The sequence below is a fragment of the Callithrix jacchus genome, chromosome 2 (genome assembly GCF_049354715.1).
Source record: "Callithrix jacchus isolate 240 chromosome 2, calJac240_pri, whole genome shotgun sequence".
Classification (NCBI taxonomy): Eukaryota; Metazoa; Chordata; class Mammalia; order Primates; family Cebidae; genus Callithrix; species Callithrix jacchus.
Window position 1 is genome coordinate 69,980,565 of NC_133503.1, and position 16,050 is coordinate 69,996,614.

General features: G+C 47.4%; 1 protein-coding gene across 1 annotated transcript; it reads right to left on the bottom strand.

The window, feature by feature from the left end:
* Positions 1–5,836: 5,836 nt before the first annotated feature.
* On the bottom strand, positions 5,837–10,671 carry PROP1 (PROP paired-like homeobox 1). The gene is made up of 3 exons (XM_003732291.6): positions 10,245–10,671; positions 8,183–8,415; positions 5,837–7,139 (listed from the first exon to the last, which is right to left on the bottom strand). Exons 1-3 carry the CDS (start codon positions 10,351–10,353, stop codon positions 6,801–6,803), a joined length of 681 nt encoding a protein of 226 aa, XP_003732339.3. The 5' UTR covers positions 10,354–10,671; the 3' UTR covers positions 5,837–6,800.
* Positions 10,672–16,050: the final 5,379 nt, after the last annotated feature.

Consider the following 16,050-nt stretch of genomic DNA (forward strand, 5'->3'; position numbering starts at 1 on the left):
CAACATCCTACACTACACTTTTTGGCAAGCTAATCAGGCAATATCTCTTACCATTTTAAATGCACATGACATTTAACGCAGCAATCCTACCTCGGGACAGCTTTCTCACAGAAATAAAAGCGCCTGTGTAAGAGGAAACAGTAGGGAAAATGTTTTCATGGAAAACTGCATTGTTTAAGGCCCTCCTTTCCAGTTTTGATACTCTGGGGTCTCTGAGGCCTTCGTGGCCTTTGGGCTGTTTTACAACATTGTAGCTAATTGATTGCAATGCGAAAATAGCACATGCACATGCTCTCTGTTCCTTGCAGATTTAGTTGACTATTTTCCCCACCTGTGAAAGACGCCAGTTTTGTATCCATTTACACGTTCACTTTGATATTCATCTATAAATGTGTCTGTTCTCTGAACTGTCTTTGGTTTAAACATCTTCATTACTGAAGAAGGGAATTAAATAACAGCAATTATAGTACAAACAAAACCTTATATTTTGTAGTTGCCATATAATAAAAAATTTTGCTGTGTTATGTGCTGTTTAATATAAAACCTAACCCCCAGCTCTGCTTGATATTAACTAACTCCCTGTAAAAGCTACCTTATCTATTCTCCCCACATTCTCAGCAAAGTTCCCAGGCATCTCAAAACTCCTGTTTTTCTTGCTAACCAGCTGCAAGGTCACAGGGCAAGATAACACCCAAAGAATGTACAACGTGTTTTTCAAAATGTTATTTTTCAGATGTAATGTACATCACAAGATACGCTGCCAATTAATTAACAGTTTTTTTCTGACTTCTGTAAACCTGTTAGCTGCTGCGTCATCCTGGATGTATAGAAGTACCCCATTTTCTTTCTCTGCAGCTCAGACCTGGGTGCTAATCCTCTGAGCCAGTGACCACCTTAAAATCCTCCTGTTTCACCCATTGGTCTCTCTGGTCTCTTGGATATTCTGTAACATTATTGCCTCATTAACAATGAATTGAGTAAAATATTTAGTAGACAATTATTTTGCATCTCTAGGTGAGTCATGATTTTACCTTAAAAACCATCCTTTACCAATACAACTGCAGAGACACAAAACAAAACACCAAACAAACTCTGATTAGACTCGATTGACAGAGGAATGGCTGAGCAGCCCATCGAACAGCCACTTAGCAACAAAAACAGTAAAATCTGTGTGATTCACTTGCAAGATGTCCATAGGTTGTTATTTTAAAAAGACATTAAGGAGTTAATATATATAGCAGGATCCCATTTTTTTTTATTTTTTATTTTTTGAGACGGAGTCAGGCCGTGGCCAGGCTGGAGTGCAGTGGCTCAGTCTCCGCCCACTGCAATCCCAGGTTCAAGCAGTTCTCCTGCCTCAGCCTCCTGAGTAGCTGGGATCACAGGCAAGTGCCACCCCGTCCGGCTTATTTTTGTATTTTTAGTAGAGATGGGGTTTCACCATGTTGGCCTGGATGGTCTCGATCTTCTGACCTAGCCATCTGCCTGCTTCAGCCTCCCAAAGTGTTGGGATTACAGGCATGAGTCACCTCTCCCAGCAGGATCCCATTTTTAATTTTAAAAAGGAAAAAGCCATTAGCATGGGCTAGTGTAAAAACACAAAGCCACCCAGATAGCACTGAGTGCCTCTGGGCTCAGCTCCTGTGTCACATTGTGCTCTCCACTGCTAAAATGTGCTGTCATTTGTGTGCATGTCTTGTGAGTTTACTTCCTATGCATGCACTGTTGGAGGCTAAAGAAATTCTATCTCAGATGAGAGGCTAGACATTCTCTTTTGGATGCTAAGCCACCAAGTGGACTTTTGATTAACTCCGTTCTGGGAATGCCTCCGAGCTGGTTCCTTGTGTAAGAGTAGGTAAGTAGGTACTTACTATAAATCTGCACTTAAGGCAAAGTCCTACCCATTCCCTCTGAAACACTGGAACCCCTCCCCTCCAGTATAGAACTCTTGAGTCTTGAGGGGCAGGCACCGTCTTGTCTGGCCACAGCTCGGGGTACAGATGTGGCTTCTGCTGTCAGACCCTGTTTAATGCTTCTTTCTAAGAAACTGGATTTGTCAGCCTCTTTCGCTGGCCTCTCAGCTTCCTCAGACTTTGGAGTGGGTTTGCATAGGCCTGCCCACCTCAAACAGCACTCTAACAATAACATGTAAAAGTAAACATATAATCATTTTTAAACCTTTAAATAATGTTTATTTTGCACATTTAAACATCTTATATAAAGGGTATGATATATTGAAGTTGTTTTTTAAAGAAAAATTCTGGCCAGGCACCGTGGCTCACACCTGTAATCCCAGCACTTTGGGAGGCTGAGGAAGGTGGATCATTTGAGGTCAGGAGTTTGAGACCAGCCTGGCCAACATGGTGAAAACCCGTCTCTACTAAAAATACAAAAATTAGCCGGATGTGGTGGCGCATGCCTGTATCCCAGCTACTCAGGAGGCTGAGGCAGAAGAATTGCTTGAGCCTGGGAGGCGGAGTTTGCGGTAAGCCAAGGTTGTACCAGAGTGAGACCCTGTCTCAAAAAAAAAGAAAGAAAAGAAAAAGTCTTCTCAACATGAGGTTTTTGCGATTAATCCAGGTGTGTGTATGTATGATTTTTTCCTGACTTGACTCGTTACAAAGACTGTATATGACTTTTGCAATTTATAAAATGCCTATTAACATGTGGTTTGCTTTTTCTTTTTGGTCAGGCATGGTGGCTCTCGCCTGCAATCTTAGCACTTTGGGAGGCTGAAGCGGGGTGGATCACCTGAGGTCAGGAGTTCAAGATCAGCCTGGCCAACATGGTGAAACCCCATCCCTACTAAAAAATAAAAATAAAAAATACAAAAATTAGCTGGCTATGGTGGCATGCACCTGTAGTCCCAGCTACTCTAGAGGCTGAGGCAAGAAACTTGCCTGAACCTGGGAGGCGGAGGTTGCCATGAGCCTTGACCTTGCCACTGCACTCAAGCCTGGACAACAGAGCAAGACTCCGTCTCAAAAAAATCTTTTTTTTTTTTAATTCCTGAAGGACATAAGAGAAGTCTGGAAGAAACGACAAGACATACCTTGTGTTTGGATAAGAAAATTAGACATTTTAAAGGTATCAATAATTCTTACATTTCAATCATTAAAACACTGTGGTGCTGGAACTGGAAAGGAGAAATTGATTGATGAAAAAGAATGAGGAGTCCTTGGCTGTCCCATATATACATACATACTAGAACTCAGTGTATGAAAAATTATTTTATGAATCAATGGGGTGATGTTTGACTATTAAGTAAATGACACTGGAATAACTATTTAGCTGATTGAAGGAAATTCCATGACTATTTTGCTGCACACAGCAAAATAAATTTTAGGTGATTCAAAGCATAACATTTTGATCCAAATAATAAAGAAAATAAAATAATAAAGTGGAATAGATGAAACCACTAAAAACAGGTTTCCCACCTGGGTTTCCTCATCTGAACCACACAACACAGAAAATGAACTGAGTTACTAATTTCTAAAACATCTACCAGTTCTACAAAACAGATACCATGCTGGATGTTTAAGACAGAAGTTAATTCCTTACATACAACAGGTGTAGGGAATTAGTGCTAATTCTCTCAGGAAACCGTCACTGAGAAAGGCTAAAAGACAAATAACCAACTGTCAAAAATCGTTGCAACATGTGGCTGGGCTCGGTGCTCATGCCTGTAATCCAGCACTTTGGGAGGCCACGCCCGGTGGATTGCTTCAGCTCAGAAGTTCCAGACCAGCCTGGCCCACATAGCGAAACCCCATCTCTACTAAAAATACAAAATTAGTGGGGCATGATGACATGCATCTGTAGCCCCAGAAGCAGGAGAATCACTTGAACCAAGGAGGCGGAGGTTGCAATGAGTCAAGATGGTGCCACTGCACTTCAGCCTGGATGACAGAGCAAGACTATTGTCTCAAAAAAAAAAAAAAGGTTACAACATGTATGAATAGGAATTCATATCCCTAATCTTCAGAGCTCTCAAATGCTAATAAAAAACGACTATATCAATATACAAATACACAAATCACTCAGAAGTAATACAGGAAAGAAAAAATGTAAATTGCCAATAAACATGAACTGTTTTAACTCTCTCTAGAAATTAACGAACATTTAAAAATAAACAACAAGAAGACATCACTCTCAGTTAACAAATTGTCAAAAATGGTACAGGTTAACAAGGACATGCTGAAATGAATACTCAGGTTCTTTTGGTGGAATTCAAACTAGTGTAATCTTGGGCAGTCTGGCCCAAGGACATAATTAGGTATGAGTGCAAATGTGTAATACAGATGTTGTGACTCCGGACTTTTAACTAACATATATTTAAAAACTATACACAACTTGAGTATCCATCACTAAAGGCTTGTTTAAAAATTCTATTGGCTGGGCACAGTGGCTCATGCCTGTAATCCCAGCACTTTGGGAGGCCGAGGCAGGTGGATCCCAAGGTCAAGAGATCGAGACCATCCTAGTCAACATGGTGAAACCCCGTCTCTACTAAAAATACAAAAAATTAGCTGGGCATGGTGGCGCATGCCTGTAATCCCAGCTACTCAGGAGGCTGAGACAGGAGAATTGCCTGAACCCAGGAGGCGGAGGTTGCGGTGAGCCAAGATCGCGCCATTGCACTCCAGCCTGGGTAACAAGAGCGAAACTCCGTCTCAAAAAAAAAAAAAAATTCTTCTATTGGCCAGGTGTGGTGGCTCACACCTGTACTCTCATCGCTTTGGGAGGCTGAGGCAGGTGGATCACCTGAGGCCAGGAGTTTGAGACCAGCTTGGCCAACACGGTCAAACCCCATCTCTGCTAAAAATACAAAAGTTAGGTGAAGCTGGGCTCAGTGGCTCAGGCCCGTAATCCCAGAACTTTCGGAGGCCTAGGTGGGCAGATCACCTGGGGTCACTAGTTTCAGACTAGCCTGACCAATATAGTGAAACTCCATATCTACTAAAAATACAAAAACTAACCGGGCATGGTGGCAGGCTCCTGTAGTCCCAGCTACTTGTGAGGCTGAGACAGGAGAACCGCTTAAACCCAGGAGACAGAGGTTGCAGTGAGCCAAGATTGTGCCACTGCACTCTAGCCTGGGTGACAGAACCAGACTTCATCTCAAAAAAAAAAAAAAATTAGGTAGGCTTGGTGGTACACACCTATAAACCCAGCTACTCAGTTGGCTGAGGCAGGAGAGTTGCTTGAACTCAGGAGGTGGAGTTGCATTGAGCTGAGATCACCCATTGCAGCTCCTTCAAGCTGCCTCCCAATCCCTTGTCCCCTACCCCTTGCCCTGCTTCTGCGGAAGGTAACCCTGCTGTGGGTTGGAGAGCCAGGCTGCAGGCACAGGGAAACTTCCTTCCCGGTAAATGGATAGCAGGGATGGGACAGGAGAGAGGAGTTGAAGAGACGAGAGGGATGCAAAGGGAAAGGAAAAGACCCAAGAATAAAAATCGTATCTAGAGACACAAGAAGTAAATATTAAAAATTTTAAAATCGGCCAGGCACAGTGGCTCATGCCTGTAATCCCAGCACTTCGTGAGGCCAAGGTGAGTGGATCACCTGAAGTCAGGAATTCGAGGCCAGCCTAGCCAACATGATGAAACCCTGTCTCTACTAAAATTACAAAAATTAGCCAGACATGGTGGTGCACATGTGTAATCCCAGCTACTCGGGAGGCTGAGGCAGGAGAATTGCTTAAACCAGGAGGCAGAGATTGCAGTGAGCTGAGATCTTGCCACTGCACTCCAGCCTGGGTGACAGAGTAAGACTCAATCTCAAAAATAAAAAGAAAAAAGAAAAATGTTAAAAATATTCTTCTGTGAACCTGCCAATAAGAGAGGTAAGCCTACATATAAATAAGTAAATAATGAGTAAAATAAGTGCATCATAAGCAATATGGTATAAAAATTGTGCCATGAACTAGGTTCCATGGTGTTTCTTTTGAGAAGGCTCAGACCAAGGCATTTCCAGACAAGGCAGGTCCCTTCCTGGGAATGACCCCTTATCAGCCTCAGATGGTTTGGTCTTAGAAATGTTTGCCCTAAATAGAATGGTTTCTTCTCTGTCAGAAACCACATGTGTTAAAATGTGCCGCTGATTTAAAAAGTTAGTCAAAGGCAGATGCTGAAGACTTCTACAGGCCAAACTAATCAAACCTTATTTATGTGTTTTTTTTATAAGACATTGGAGAGCATTCCTTGATGTTCAGAAATTCCACAGGTTTGTTGGAAGTGGGACAGACTAGAGCTAAGGGAATCTATGTGGACAATAAGTCAGAAAATACAGAGCCAGAAAAAGCCAAGGGTCTGCTGGAATGGAAAGGAGGGGGCACTCTCAAGAGATGAATAAACAAAAGTGAGTGACTGATTGGGATGGCGGGTGGGCGATGGGGAAGGGATGTATAGGTAGACTCTAAGTCAAAAGCCTTACTGAAATCAGCCAGAAAGAGCTGGATGTTCTTCAGTCATGATCTCAATTAATGAAGGCCCAACATCCTAGCCCTTCAATCATCTCCACTCCCCAGAAACTGTCTCCGTCAGTATCACCCTTCACCAGGCAGCTCCATGGAGACATCTTTCCCTGCCTCTTCCAGTAGCTCACCTCCCCAGATTTCCCCCATTAATCACTGCAGTAAGAATTCACCACGATCTCCCATTTTTAAATTCCCAATCGTTGAGCTGACCCTCACCATACATCTGCTTCATGAACCACAGAAGAAAAGGAAGCCACCCCATTTCCTTGTTTTTTCACGAGAGTCACAGGCTGGGGATCACCTTAGCAGTGCTTGTTTGTCCTTAGTTCCAGGACTTGGATGGCTCAAGGCTGAGGGGGAGCATGGGAGGGGGCGGGGGGCAGGGCAGATGGCCGGAAGGGGTTGGGTTCAAGGTAGGGTACCAGTCCTCAGACTGGTGTGGCAGAGCAAAGGTGCCTCCTGTGGAGGGCTGGGAGGGGAAGGCGTGGCTGTAGGGGTGAGGGAAGCAGGTCACTGGTGGAGGTGGCGTTGTATAGGAGTAGGGGCCAGCAGGGGACTCTGGCAAGAAGCCAGAGAAGGTGGCAGGAGACAGATGGGCCAGGGGCTGGAGCAGTGAATGCTCTTGCTTCCGTTGCTTAGCTCTGCGGTTCTGGAACCAGACCTGAAAAGGGCGAGCAAACACATCAGAGCCTATACCTCAAACAGGTGGTGACAGACACCCTGCTCCAATGACAAGAGGTGCAGGGACAGGGAGCAGGCCTCTCCAGCATGGCCAGAGGCAGTAAAGCCCTTCCACAAGGCCTGGCTGAGCCCGGTCTGCTGATTCAGGAACCCACAGACTTATCCCCAATCTGTGTCCAAATGTGCCCATTTCTACCGCTCTAGGCGAGTAAGAAATGTCAGCTTCCAACAAGGAGATGACTATGGTAACAATGATGTTTCCCTTCTCCAGAGAATGGGACGTTTCCCCTAGGGTTATGTTTAGCCATTAAGACTGGATAAATCTAATTATTATAGACAAGTTTGGATTTAGGGTAGGGTTTACCCTTACGGCTAACCAACTCTGTGGTTAGGATTGAGGGAGCATCGGGCCGGATGAGTTTCAAGGCTATGGTTAGGGACAAGGTTCAGTTAGGATTGAATTTCTGTTGGAATTGGCATCATTATTGTGGTTCTTTTTTTTCTTTTGAGATGAAGTTTCGCTCTTGTCACCCAGGCTGGAGTGCAGTGGCATGATCTCGGCTCACCGCAACCTCTGCCTCCTGGGTTCAAGCAATTCTTCTGCCTCAACTCCCAGAGTAGCTGGGGTTACAGGCACCCACCACCATGCCCGGCTAAGGTTTTTGTATTTTTAGTAGAGATGGAATTTTGCCATGTTGGCCAGGCTGGTCTTGAACTCCTGACTTCAGGTGATCCACCTTGGCCTCCCAAAGTGCTGGGATTACAGGCATGAGCCACGTCACCCAGCCAGAATTGGCATCACTATTAAAAATTGGGGGAAGGCGTTGAAATTCAAGTTAGATTAGCTTACAGCTAGGGTTAAACTCAAGGGATATTCTCGATGCAGATGCTCTGATGCTGGTGGTCAGATGAGGCCTGTGTTCTGGTGACCATTTTGCTTAGGCTTATAATGCCTAACATTCTATGAAAGCACCAAAGAAATCTGCATTTCTTCCCTGAGGGAGGAGGGATCCTGAGCATCACCTGGATTCGGGCCTCACTGAGACCAGTGTCCTGGGCGAGACTCTCTCGGGCCCAGATGTCTGGGTACTGGTTCCTTCCAAAGGCTGACTCCAGCTGTTCCAGCTGCACTGCGCTGAAGGTGGTGCGGTGGCGACGCCGGGAGTGTGGGTGGCCCCTCTGTCCTCCTTGCGGGGAGAACCTTGGTCTCCCTACTCCTGCACTGGGGAGCTTCCTGGAGGGTGGAGCACTCAAGTCTGAGGAGGGAGAGAAGGGAGAAGCAGCTTCTGAGTAGGACGCTCCTCGGTGCTGGACCACATGCACCAGTCCTGGATTCCGCTCAATGCTTCCTGTGCAGCTCCACTCTTACTTTATTTTCTCTTTTTTTGAGACTGAGTCTCACTCTGTCACCCAGGCTTGAGTGCAGTGATGTGATCACAGCTTACTGCAGCCTCAAACCCCTAGGATCCAGTGACCCTACTGCCTTAGCCTCCCAAGTAGCTGGGACTACAGGTGTGCACCAACACACCTAACCAATTTAAAAAAATTTTTTAGAATGGGGCCTTGCTCTGCTGCCCGGGCTGGTCTCAAACTCTTGGGCTCAAGCAGTCCTCCCATGTTGGCCTCTTAAAGTGCTGGGATGATAGGCCTGAACCACCACACCCAGCCCTGCCTCACTTTCATTTGCCTTGCCCCACCAGGAATCTTTTAACTGCCATAGCCTGGTTCCTGCACCCTGCTCAGCCTCGGCCCCTGGTTGCCTCTTAGTCCCTGACACCAGACTGTGCTGTCTACATAGGGCACGCCCTCAGACTCATTCCTGGCCCCAGTGCCTCACGCCCCGTCTACATGCAACTCTGTCATCTGCCCACTTCCTAATGCACCTCCAGACACATGCCCCGCCATGTGCATTCCCCTGTTTGGACACACACGACCACCTGAGGCTCACTCTGCGGGTCTGCTGCCTGGACCTGCACCCAGCAACCATCCCAGCTGCTCACGGAAGACACCAGTGCTTGTCCCCGGCTGGCGAGGCTCATGTTCAACTTGCGCTTTCTTCAGACTGCTGCCATCCTCCTGCACCCCTCACCTGGGAAGATGAGCACCCCCCTTTCCACCCAGACATACCCTCCCTACTTACTTTTCATCTTCTTCGGACCCTGCCCTGGCCCAGCCACCAGGCTGCAGGAACTTGAGCTCGTGGGAAAGGCTTGCCTCTCCTCCCCACAGGCTCCCTAAGCCCCCACACTAATTAGTCTGAGAGCTGCTGGGAGGAGAGAATAGGGAGGGAAAAGGACACACCTGGAGGGTGCATACCAAGAAAAGATGTCTGGAGCTGAGGCACTATCCCCATGGGGACCCAAGGGTGCGGCCCCTCCTAAAGCTCACTGTCCACCATGGGGACACACACACTGAGCCTGCTCTCCCTGGACCCAAAGCCCTGGCCCCTCCAGCTCCCTTCATCAGAGAAGGTAGTGCCCTGGGCTAACAAACTTTGAGGTCAGGAGTGAGGGGACAGAGGCAGCTGCCTCACACCTGCACTGCGATGAGAGCTGTTTGGCCGCCCCTCCTTCCAAAGGCTCAGTTCCCCAGTCTATAAAGCCAAGGGGTGCTCTGGTCCCTTACTTTCAAAGGTTCCCACAGTTTTCACATGCTAGATTCTGGGTTTATTTTTATTTATTTATTATTTTTTGAGATGGAGTCTCGCTCTGTAGCCCAGCCTAGAATGCAGTGGTGCGATCTTGGCTCAGGGCAACCTCCACCTCCCGGGTCCCAGTTCAAGCAATTCTCCTACCTCAGCCTCCCAAGTAACTGGGATCACAAGCACGAGCCACCATGCCCAGCTAATTTTTCAGTTTTTTAATAGAGACAGGGTTTCACCATGTTGGCCAATCTGGTATTGAATTCTTGACCTTGTGATTCGCCCACCTCGGCCTCCCAAAGTGCTGGGATTACAGGCGTGAGCCACCACGCCCGGCCCAGATTCTGTTTTTAACTCCTCCTCCTAACCTTCACGGAGCCTATGCTTTGAGCCTCACACCCGCTGCCTCCTCAGGGACCCAGGCACTCTGGGACAGTCACTCACCCACCATGGTGGTCAGGGTCCCGGCGGCCGGGTGTCTCTCCAGCAGGAGGCTGCTGCAGACTCGCCCCTTCTCCGGCTTCCCTGGCAGGCTCCTCCTTTCTGCTTCCATGGCTCACCGTGGGGACCAAGTGTCCCTGAATCTCTGATTCAAGATTCCTCTGCTTCGCAGGTCCTCCCCACACCTGCTGTCCCCCAACTTCTCCCTCTGGGTATGCCACTCCCTGGGTCTCTGTCTCTGAATGTGTGTGTAGGTGCAGGTAGCTATCTTGGACTTTTTTACTGTCTCTGCGTTTTTTCTAATTATTTCCTAATTCCCCATTCCTTGGCTTGAGTGTCATCTCATTCTCCTGGCTTGGCCTCACCGGTTGCTCTGTTTCTGACCCTACTTTTCTCTGCCTGCCCCTTCTCTCCACCGGGATGCTGCTCTGTTCCGTCAGCTGCCTATTTTCCCATACCACCCCTCAGTCTTGGAGGAGTGACCTCCTCCTCGCCCCTGTGGGCCCATCCAATCACCACACGGTCACCAGAGCCCCCTTGCTCAGGGAGGATCACAAGCCGGATGAGGGAAGGTGTTCTGTCGGAGGGTCCAGGGACTGAGGCCAAGGGCTCGTATTCCCAGAGGACCGGATTCTTTTGTCCTGTTAAATCCCCTCCTGGGAGCAGGCAGGGAGAGGAGGAGAAAAATGCATTCCTCCTGAGACCCCTCCTCAGAACCCCACTGTGGGTAGAGGAACAAAGAATGGGGGAAGGGGACCCAGGATCGGGGCCTGCCTGGTATCTCAGTATGGGGGTGATACCCAAGGACCTGTTTCCAGGAAATTAAGAAAGGAGAGTCACAAGTGCATGCCAGCCCCTCTTGGATACCCTGATAGTTCAGAATGCACCAGCCACTGCTCAGGCCAACCTGAACCCGCTCAGGAGAATGGGCCTCCAGGACACCTTAGCTCTCAAGTACTCTCTGATTTCCTCCCTCAAACACCACCTCCTCATTCACCCAGGACCCCCAGGACACCATAACCTTCCAAGGTCACCCGGACCCTCTGAAAACCCTGACCTAAGGAACACCTGCATTCCAGATGCATCCTGACCCCCACCCCACCTCAGACTTCAGGACTCGGAAAGAGACTGAGATTCCCGTGACACACTACATTCTGATTCTTCAAGGAAATCCTGACACCGGGAATCCCTGAGCAGTCAGGATGGCCCAGTCCCATAGTCCTCTGTCCCTTGAGGTTACTTAGACCCAGAAAGTACATTCTGACATCCCCAGGACACCCTGACCATTTAAGAACAGTGTGACAGCCCAGGACCTTAGGATCCCCCAGGACACACTGACACCCAAACACTTCACCTCTACTTCTCAGGCCACACTGACCTGATGAGGACACATGGACCGCCCCTGGAACACACTGTGCCCACAGGACAGTCTGATTCCCACAGTCATGCCGTCATACAGGTCCTTTAGAAACATCCTGATGATTCAAGACAGGAAATCAGAATCCTTTAGGATCTCAGTGCTTACAGTGTGGTCCATGGATCAGCAGCAGCAGCAGCAACGGGAGTATGTTGGAAATGCAGAACCCGGGGCCCCAACTCCATCCCACTGAGTCACAGTCTGCACTGTAACAAGATCTCCAGGGGAACCGAGTGTATGTGGGTCTTAGTCAGCTGGGGCTGCCTTGACAAAATAGCAGAGACTGTGTGGCTGAAACAGTAGACTTACTGCTCGCAGTTCTTGAGGCTGGAAGTCTAAGATCAAGGGGTCGGCCTATTAGGCTCACCTATGAGGGCTCTCTTCCTGGCTTGCAGGTGGCTGTCTTCTCACTTGCCTTCACATGGCAGAGAAAGAACCAGATCTGGTTTCTCTTCCTTTACCTGTAAGGACACTATTCCCATCATGGGGTCTCACCCTAATGAACTCATCTAAACCTAATCACCTCCCCAAATCCCCACCTTCACATACCATCACATTGGGTGTTAGGACTTCAACATGAATTTTGGAGGGACACAAACATTCAGTCCATACCAACAGTGAAGTTGAGAAGCACTGCTCTAATACCAATCCTTCTCCTCCTACCCTATGACACACTACGACCCCCTAGAGCACCCTGAACCCCACGGCAGTCCTAACATAGCAAGACCCAGTGACATGCAGTCAGCTCGGACTCACAAGAGAAACTGAATTACAATGCACCCTACTGCCTGGGAGTACCCATTTCTGGCCCTGTCAGGTCCTTGAATCCCAAGAGCACTGAGGATACATTCACTCTCTAGGATACACAGACCCTCCAAGGGGCAGTGACCTCAGTACCTTAAAGTCACCATGATAGCTTGGGCTCACATGGACTCCATGACCCTCTAAGACACCCAGACCACAAGGACATGGTGAGATTTGGGAAATTCTAACCTTTTAAGGAATTCCTGACCTTACAGAATCTAGACAGTTAAGGGTATCTTGTCTTCCTGCCAATTAAGAGCCCCTCGCTTGCTTGAATCTTCCAAAGTGAATACTGACACTGAAAAACCACTCAGTGTGGTTTTTCCCAAGCCAGGAAATACCGTGACCACACTCGCCTGACCCGCAGGACATGCTGACGAAGTAAAGACATATCCTGGCCTACCAAAGCACTCTGACCATCCAACATACCTTTAACATATGGGATGTCTTAATGCCAGCACTCTCCAACCTTCCAGTGTACTCTGGATGTCTCAGTCCTAGAGTTGTCAGTAGGCACCCTAATCACTGTCACTGCTCACCTTCCCAACATGCAGACAGCCCAGCACAACTTCAACTAGGACCCCCTGGATCCAACAGGCGATTATTCTAAGCCTCAAGAAATTCTGTCCTCTCAAGGGTTCTATTCCCTGCAAGACACTCCGTAGAATACATATCCCCAGAACTGCGAGAATATGGTGACTTCCTGCATACTCTCACCCCTGCCTAGCACACTCTGCTCATCTAGAACCCCCTGACTTCCTAAAAATGCTCTGATTGTACAAGAATACCTTGACACTCTACTCCATGATAGGTCCATTCAAGTCTATCCAAACCTTCAAGGACCACCTGAGCTCCAGAAAACCTTGATCTCTCACATTCAGATACCAAAAGGATATGCTGACCTACCTGGAAATCTTCACAGCTCTGACTCCCAGCACGTCTAGGAGTTTCTGAATCACACAGCCAGACCAACCTTCAAAACACGCATACGAGCAATGTGATCTTCCAGAACAGGCTGACCTCAAAGCCGGTGATGATGTAAGGATACTTCAAGTGTTCTGACATAATAAAAATGCCTGTAGGCCCAGAACACCTGCCTGCCTTGATACCCTGTCTGTCCAATACCCCTGCCTTCCCAGGATTCTCCAAGTCACCCAGACTCTCTGACTTTCACTGTTAAGATCTCATCTGATCCTATGTGGTTTCTTGGAATCCTCTAAATATCCTGTTCCCCAGGGTCCTCTGACCTTTTAGAATCCTACAAGATGCCAGGCATGGTGGCTTATGCCTGTAATCCCAGCACTTTGGGAGGCTGAAGCAGGTGGATAACTTGAGGCAAGGAGTTCAAGACTAGCCTGGCCAACACGGTGAAACCCTGTCTATTAAAAATACAAAAAAAAAAGTAGCCAGGCATGGTGGCACATGCCTGTAGTCTCAGCTACTCAGGAAGCTGACGCTGGAGAATCGCTTGAACCTGGGAGGTGGAGGTTACAGTGAACCAAGATCATGCCACTGCACTGCAGCCTGGGTGACAGTGAGACTCTGTCTTAAAAAAAAAAAAAAGGATCCTACGAGGCAAACCCAGAAGACACTATTCTGACCATACAAGGACCCCCTGAGTCTCCAGTGGATGAGGTCTCTATGAGGACACACTGATTGCCCTGAATACCATAAATCCTAGCTTACTCTGAGCACATGAACACCCTACCTTCTAGGTTATTCAACCCTATAGGATCATGTGTGTGTGTGTGTACACACACACATATATGTATACACTTTTTTTTTTTTTGAGACGGAGTTTTGCTCTTGTTACCCAGGCTGGAGTGCAATGGCGTGATCTCGGCTCACTGCAACCCCCGCCTCCTGGGTTCAGGCAATTCTCCTGCCTCAGCCTCCTGAGTAGCTGGGATTACAGGCACGTGCCACCATGCCCAGCTAATTTTTTGTATCTTTAGTAGAGACGGGGTTTCACCATGTTGACCAGGATGGTCTCCATCTCTTGACCTCGTGATCCACCCGCCTCAGCCTCCCAAAGTGCTGGGATTACAGGCTTGAGCCACTGTGCCCGGCCATGTATACACTTTTTTTGAGACAAGGTCTTGCTCTGTCACCCAGGCTGCAGTGCAGTGGTGTGATCATAACACACTGCAGCCTCACACTCCTGGGCTCAAGTGATTCTTCCACCTCAGCCTCCTGAATGACTGGGACAACAGGTACGCACCACCACATCCAGCTAATCAGATGCAGTCTCACTACAATGCCCACGCTGCCCAGAGGAAGAGCTTAGTGTACCAAGTCACTCTGATTCCTAGAGCATTCTAGTCATCCAAAGTTACTTAGACCTTCCAGTGCCTCTGACACCTCAGGAAACTCCAGCCCCATCAGGACACCATCCCTACCTAGTCAACTGTGATGCTGCAGAAAACTTTTTGAACAGGAAAGAAATTCTGCCCCTTAAGGACACTCCGATCCTAGAAGAACATCCTGCAGGTTGGGTTGTCTGAATTCAAATTCTAGAACCAGCCCTTACTTGCCGTGTGAACATGAACACGTTATTTCATCACTTGAAGCCTCACCTTCCTCATTTGTAAAACGATCACAATACTAGAACTTTCCTTCTGTGTTCAGGCAGATATGAAGAATGCCTTATGAAGACGCTATCAAAGAAAGGAATTCAAGTTTTTGTTTAGCTCGTCTGTTCAGAGAAGAGAATGTAAAGACACTAGTATATTGAAATAAGGAAATACATTAGACATATGAGTAGAATGAGGTCCTGGAAGTCAGATGTTAATCTTAGCAAAGAGAAGAGAATAGGCTCATATTAATATAATTTATCACATCAGCCAATTAAACAACCATATGATTATCTAGTATTTGATAAAACTCAACATTTATTCAATATTTTTTGAGACAAAGTCTCATTCTGTCACCCAGGCTGGAATGCAGTGTTGTAGTTTTGGAATCACTGTAACCTCTGCCTTGAGGGTTCAAGTGATTCTCCTGCTTCAGCCTCCTGAATAACTGGGACTACAGGTGCCTGTCACCAGGCCCAGCTAATTTTTGTATTTTTAATAGAGACAGGGTTTCATCATGTTGGTCAGGTTGGTATCAAACCCTTGGCCTCAGGTAATCTGCCTGCCTCAGCCTCCCAAAGTGCTGGGATTACAGGCATGAGCCACCACGCCTGGCCTAAACTATTTTTTGTGAGACAAAAGTCTCACGCTGTTGCCCAGCTGGAATGCAGTGGCACGATCTCAGCTGACAGCAGCCTCTGCCTCCTGGATTCAAGCAATTCTCTTTCCTCAGCCTCCCCAGTAGCTGAGATTACAGGTGCATGTCACCACTCCTGGCTAATTTTTGTGTTTTTAGTAGAGACAGGGTTTTGCCATGATGGCCAAACTGGTCTCAAACTCTGGCCTTAAGTGACCCAGCCACTTCAACCTCCCAAAGTGCTGGGATTACAGGTATGAGCCACTACGTCTAGCCTTATTCAAAAATTTTAAATGACATAGCTATTAGTAAAATATTTAATAAAAGCTATCCATTAAAACTTACAAGATATTTTGATAAAAGTGATCTGTCAAATAC

Bases quoted from the DNA above. Each gene is read 5' to 3' on its own strand.
- PROP1 (XM_003732291.6), bottom strand. From the start codon at position 10,353: ATGGAAGCAGAAAGGAGGAGCCTGCCAGGGAAGCCGGAGAAGGGGCGA. The intron at 8,416-10,244 runs GTGAGTGACTGT...CTCCCTCCTCAG, and splicing joins GACCCTGACCACCATGGTGG to ACTTGAGTGCTCCACCCTCC. The intron at 7,140-8,182 runs GTGATGCTCAGG...CGCCCTTTTCAG, and splicing joins TCAGTGAGGCCCGAATCCAG to GTCTGGTTCCAGAACCGCAG.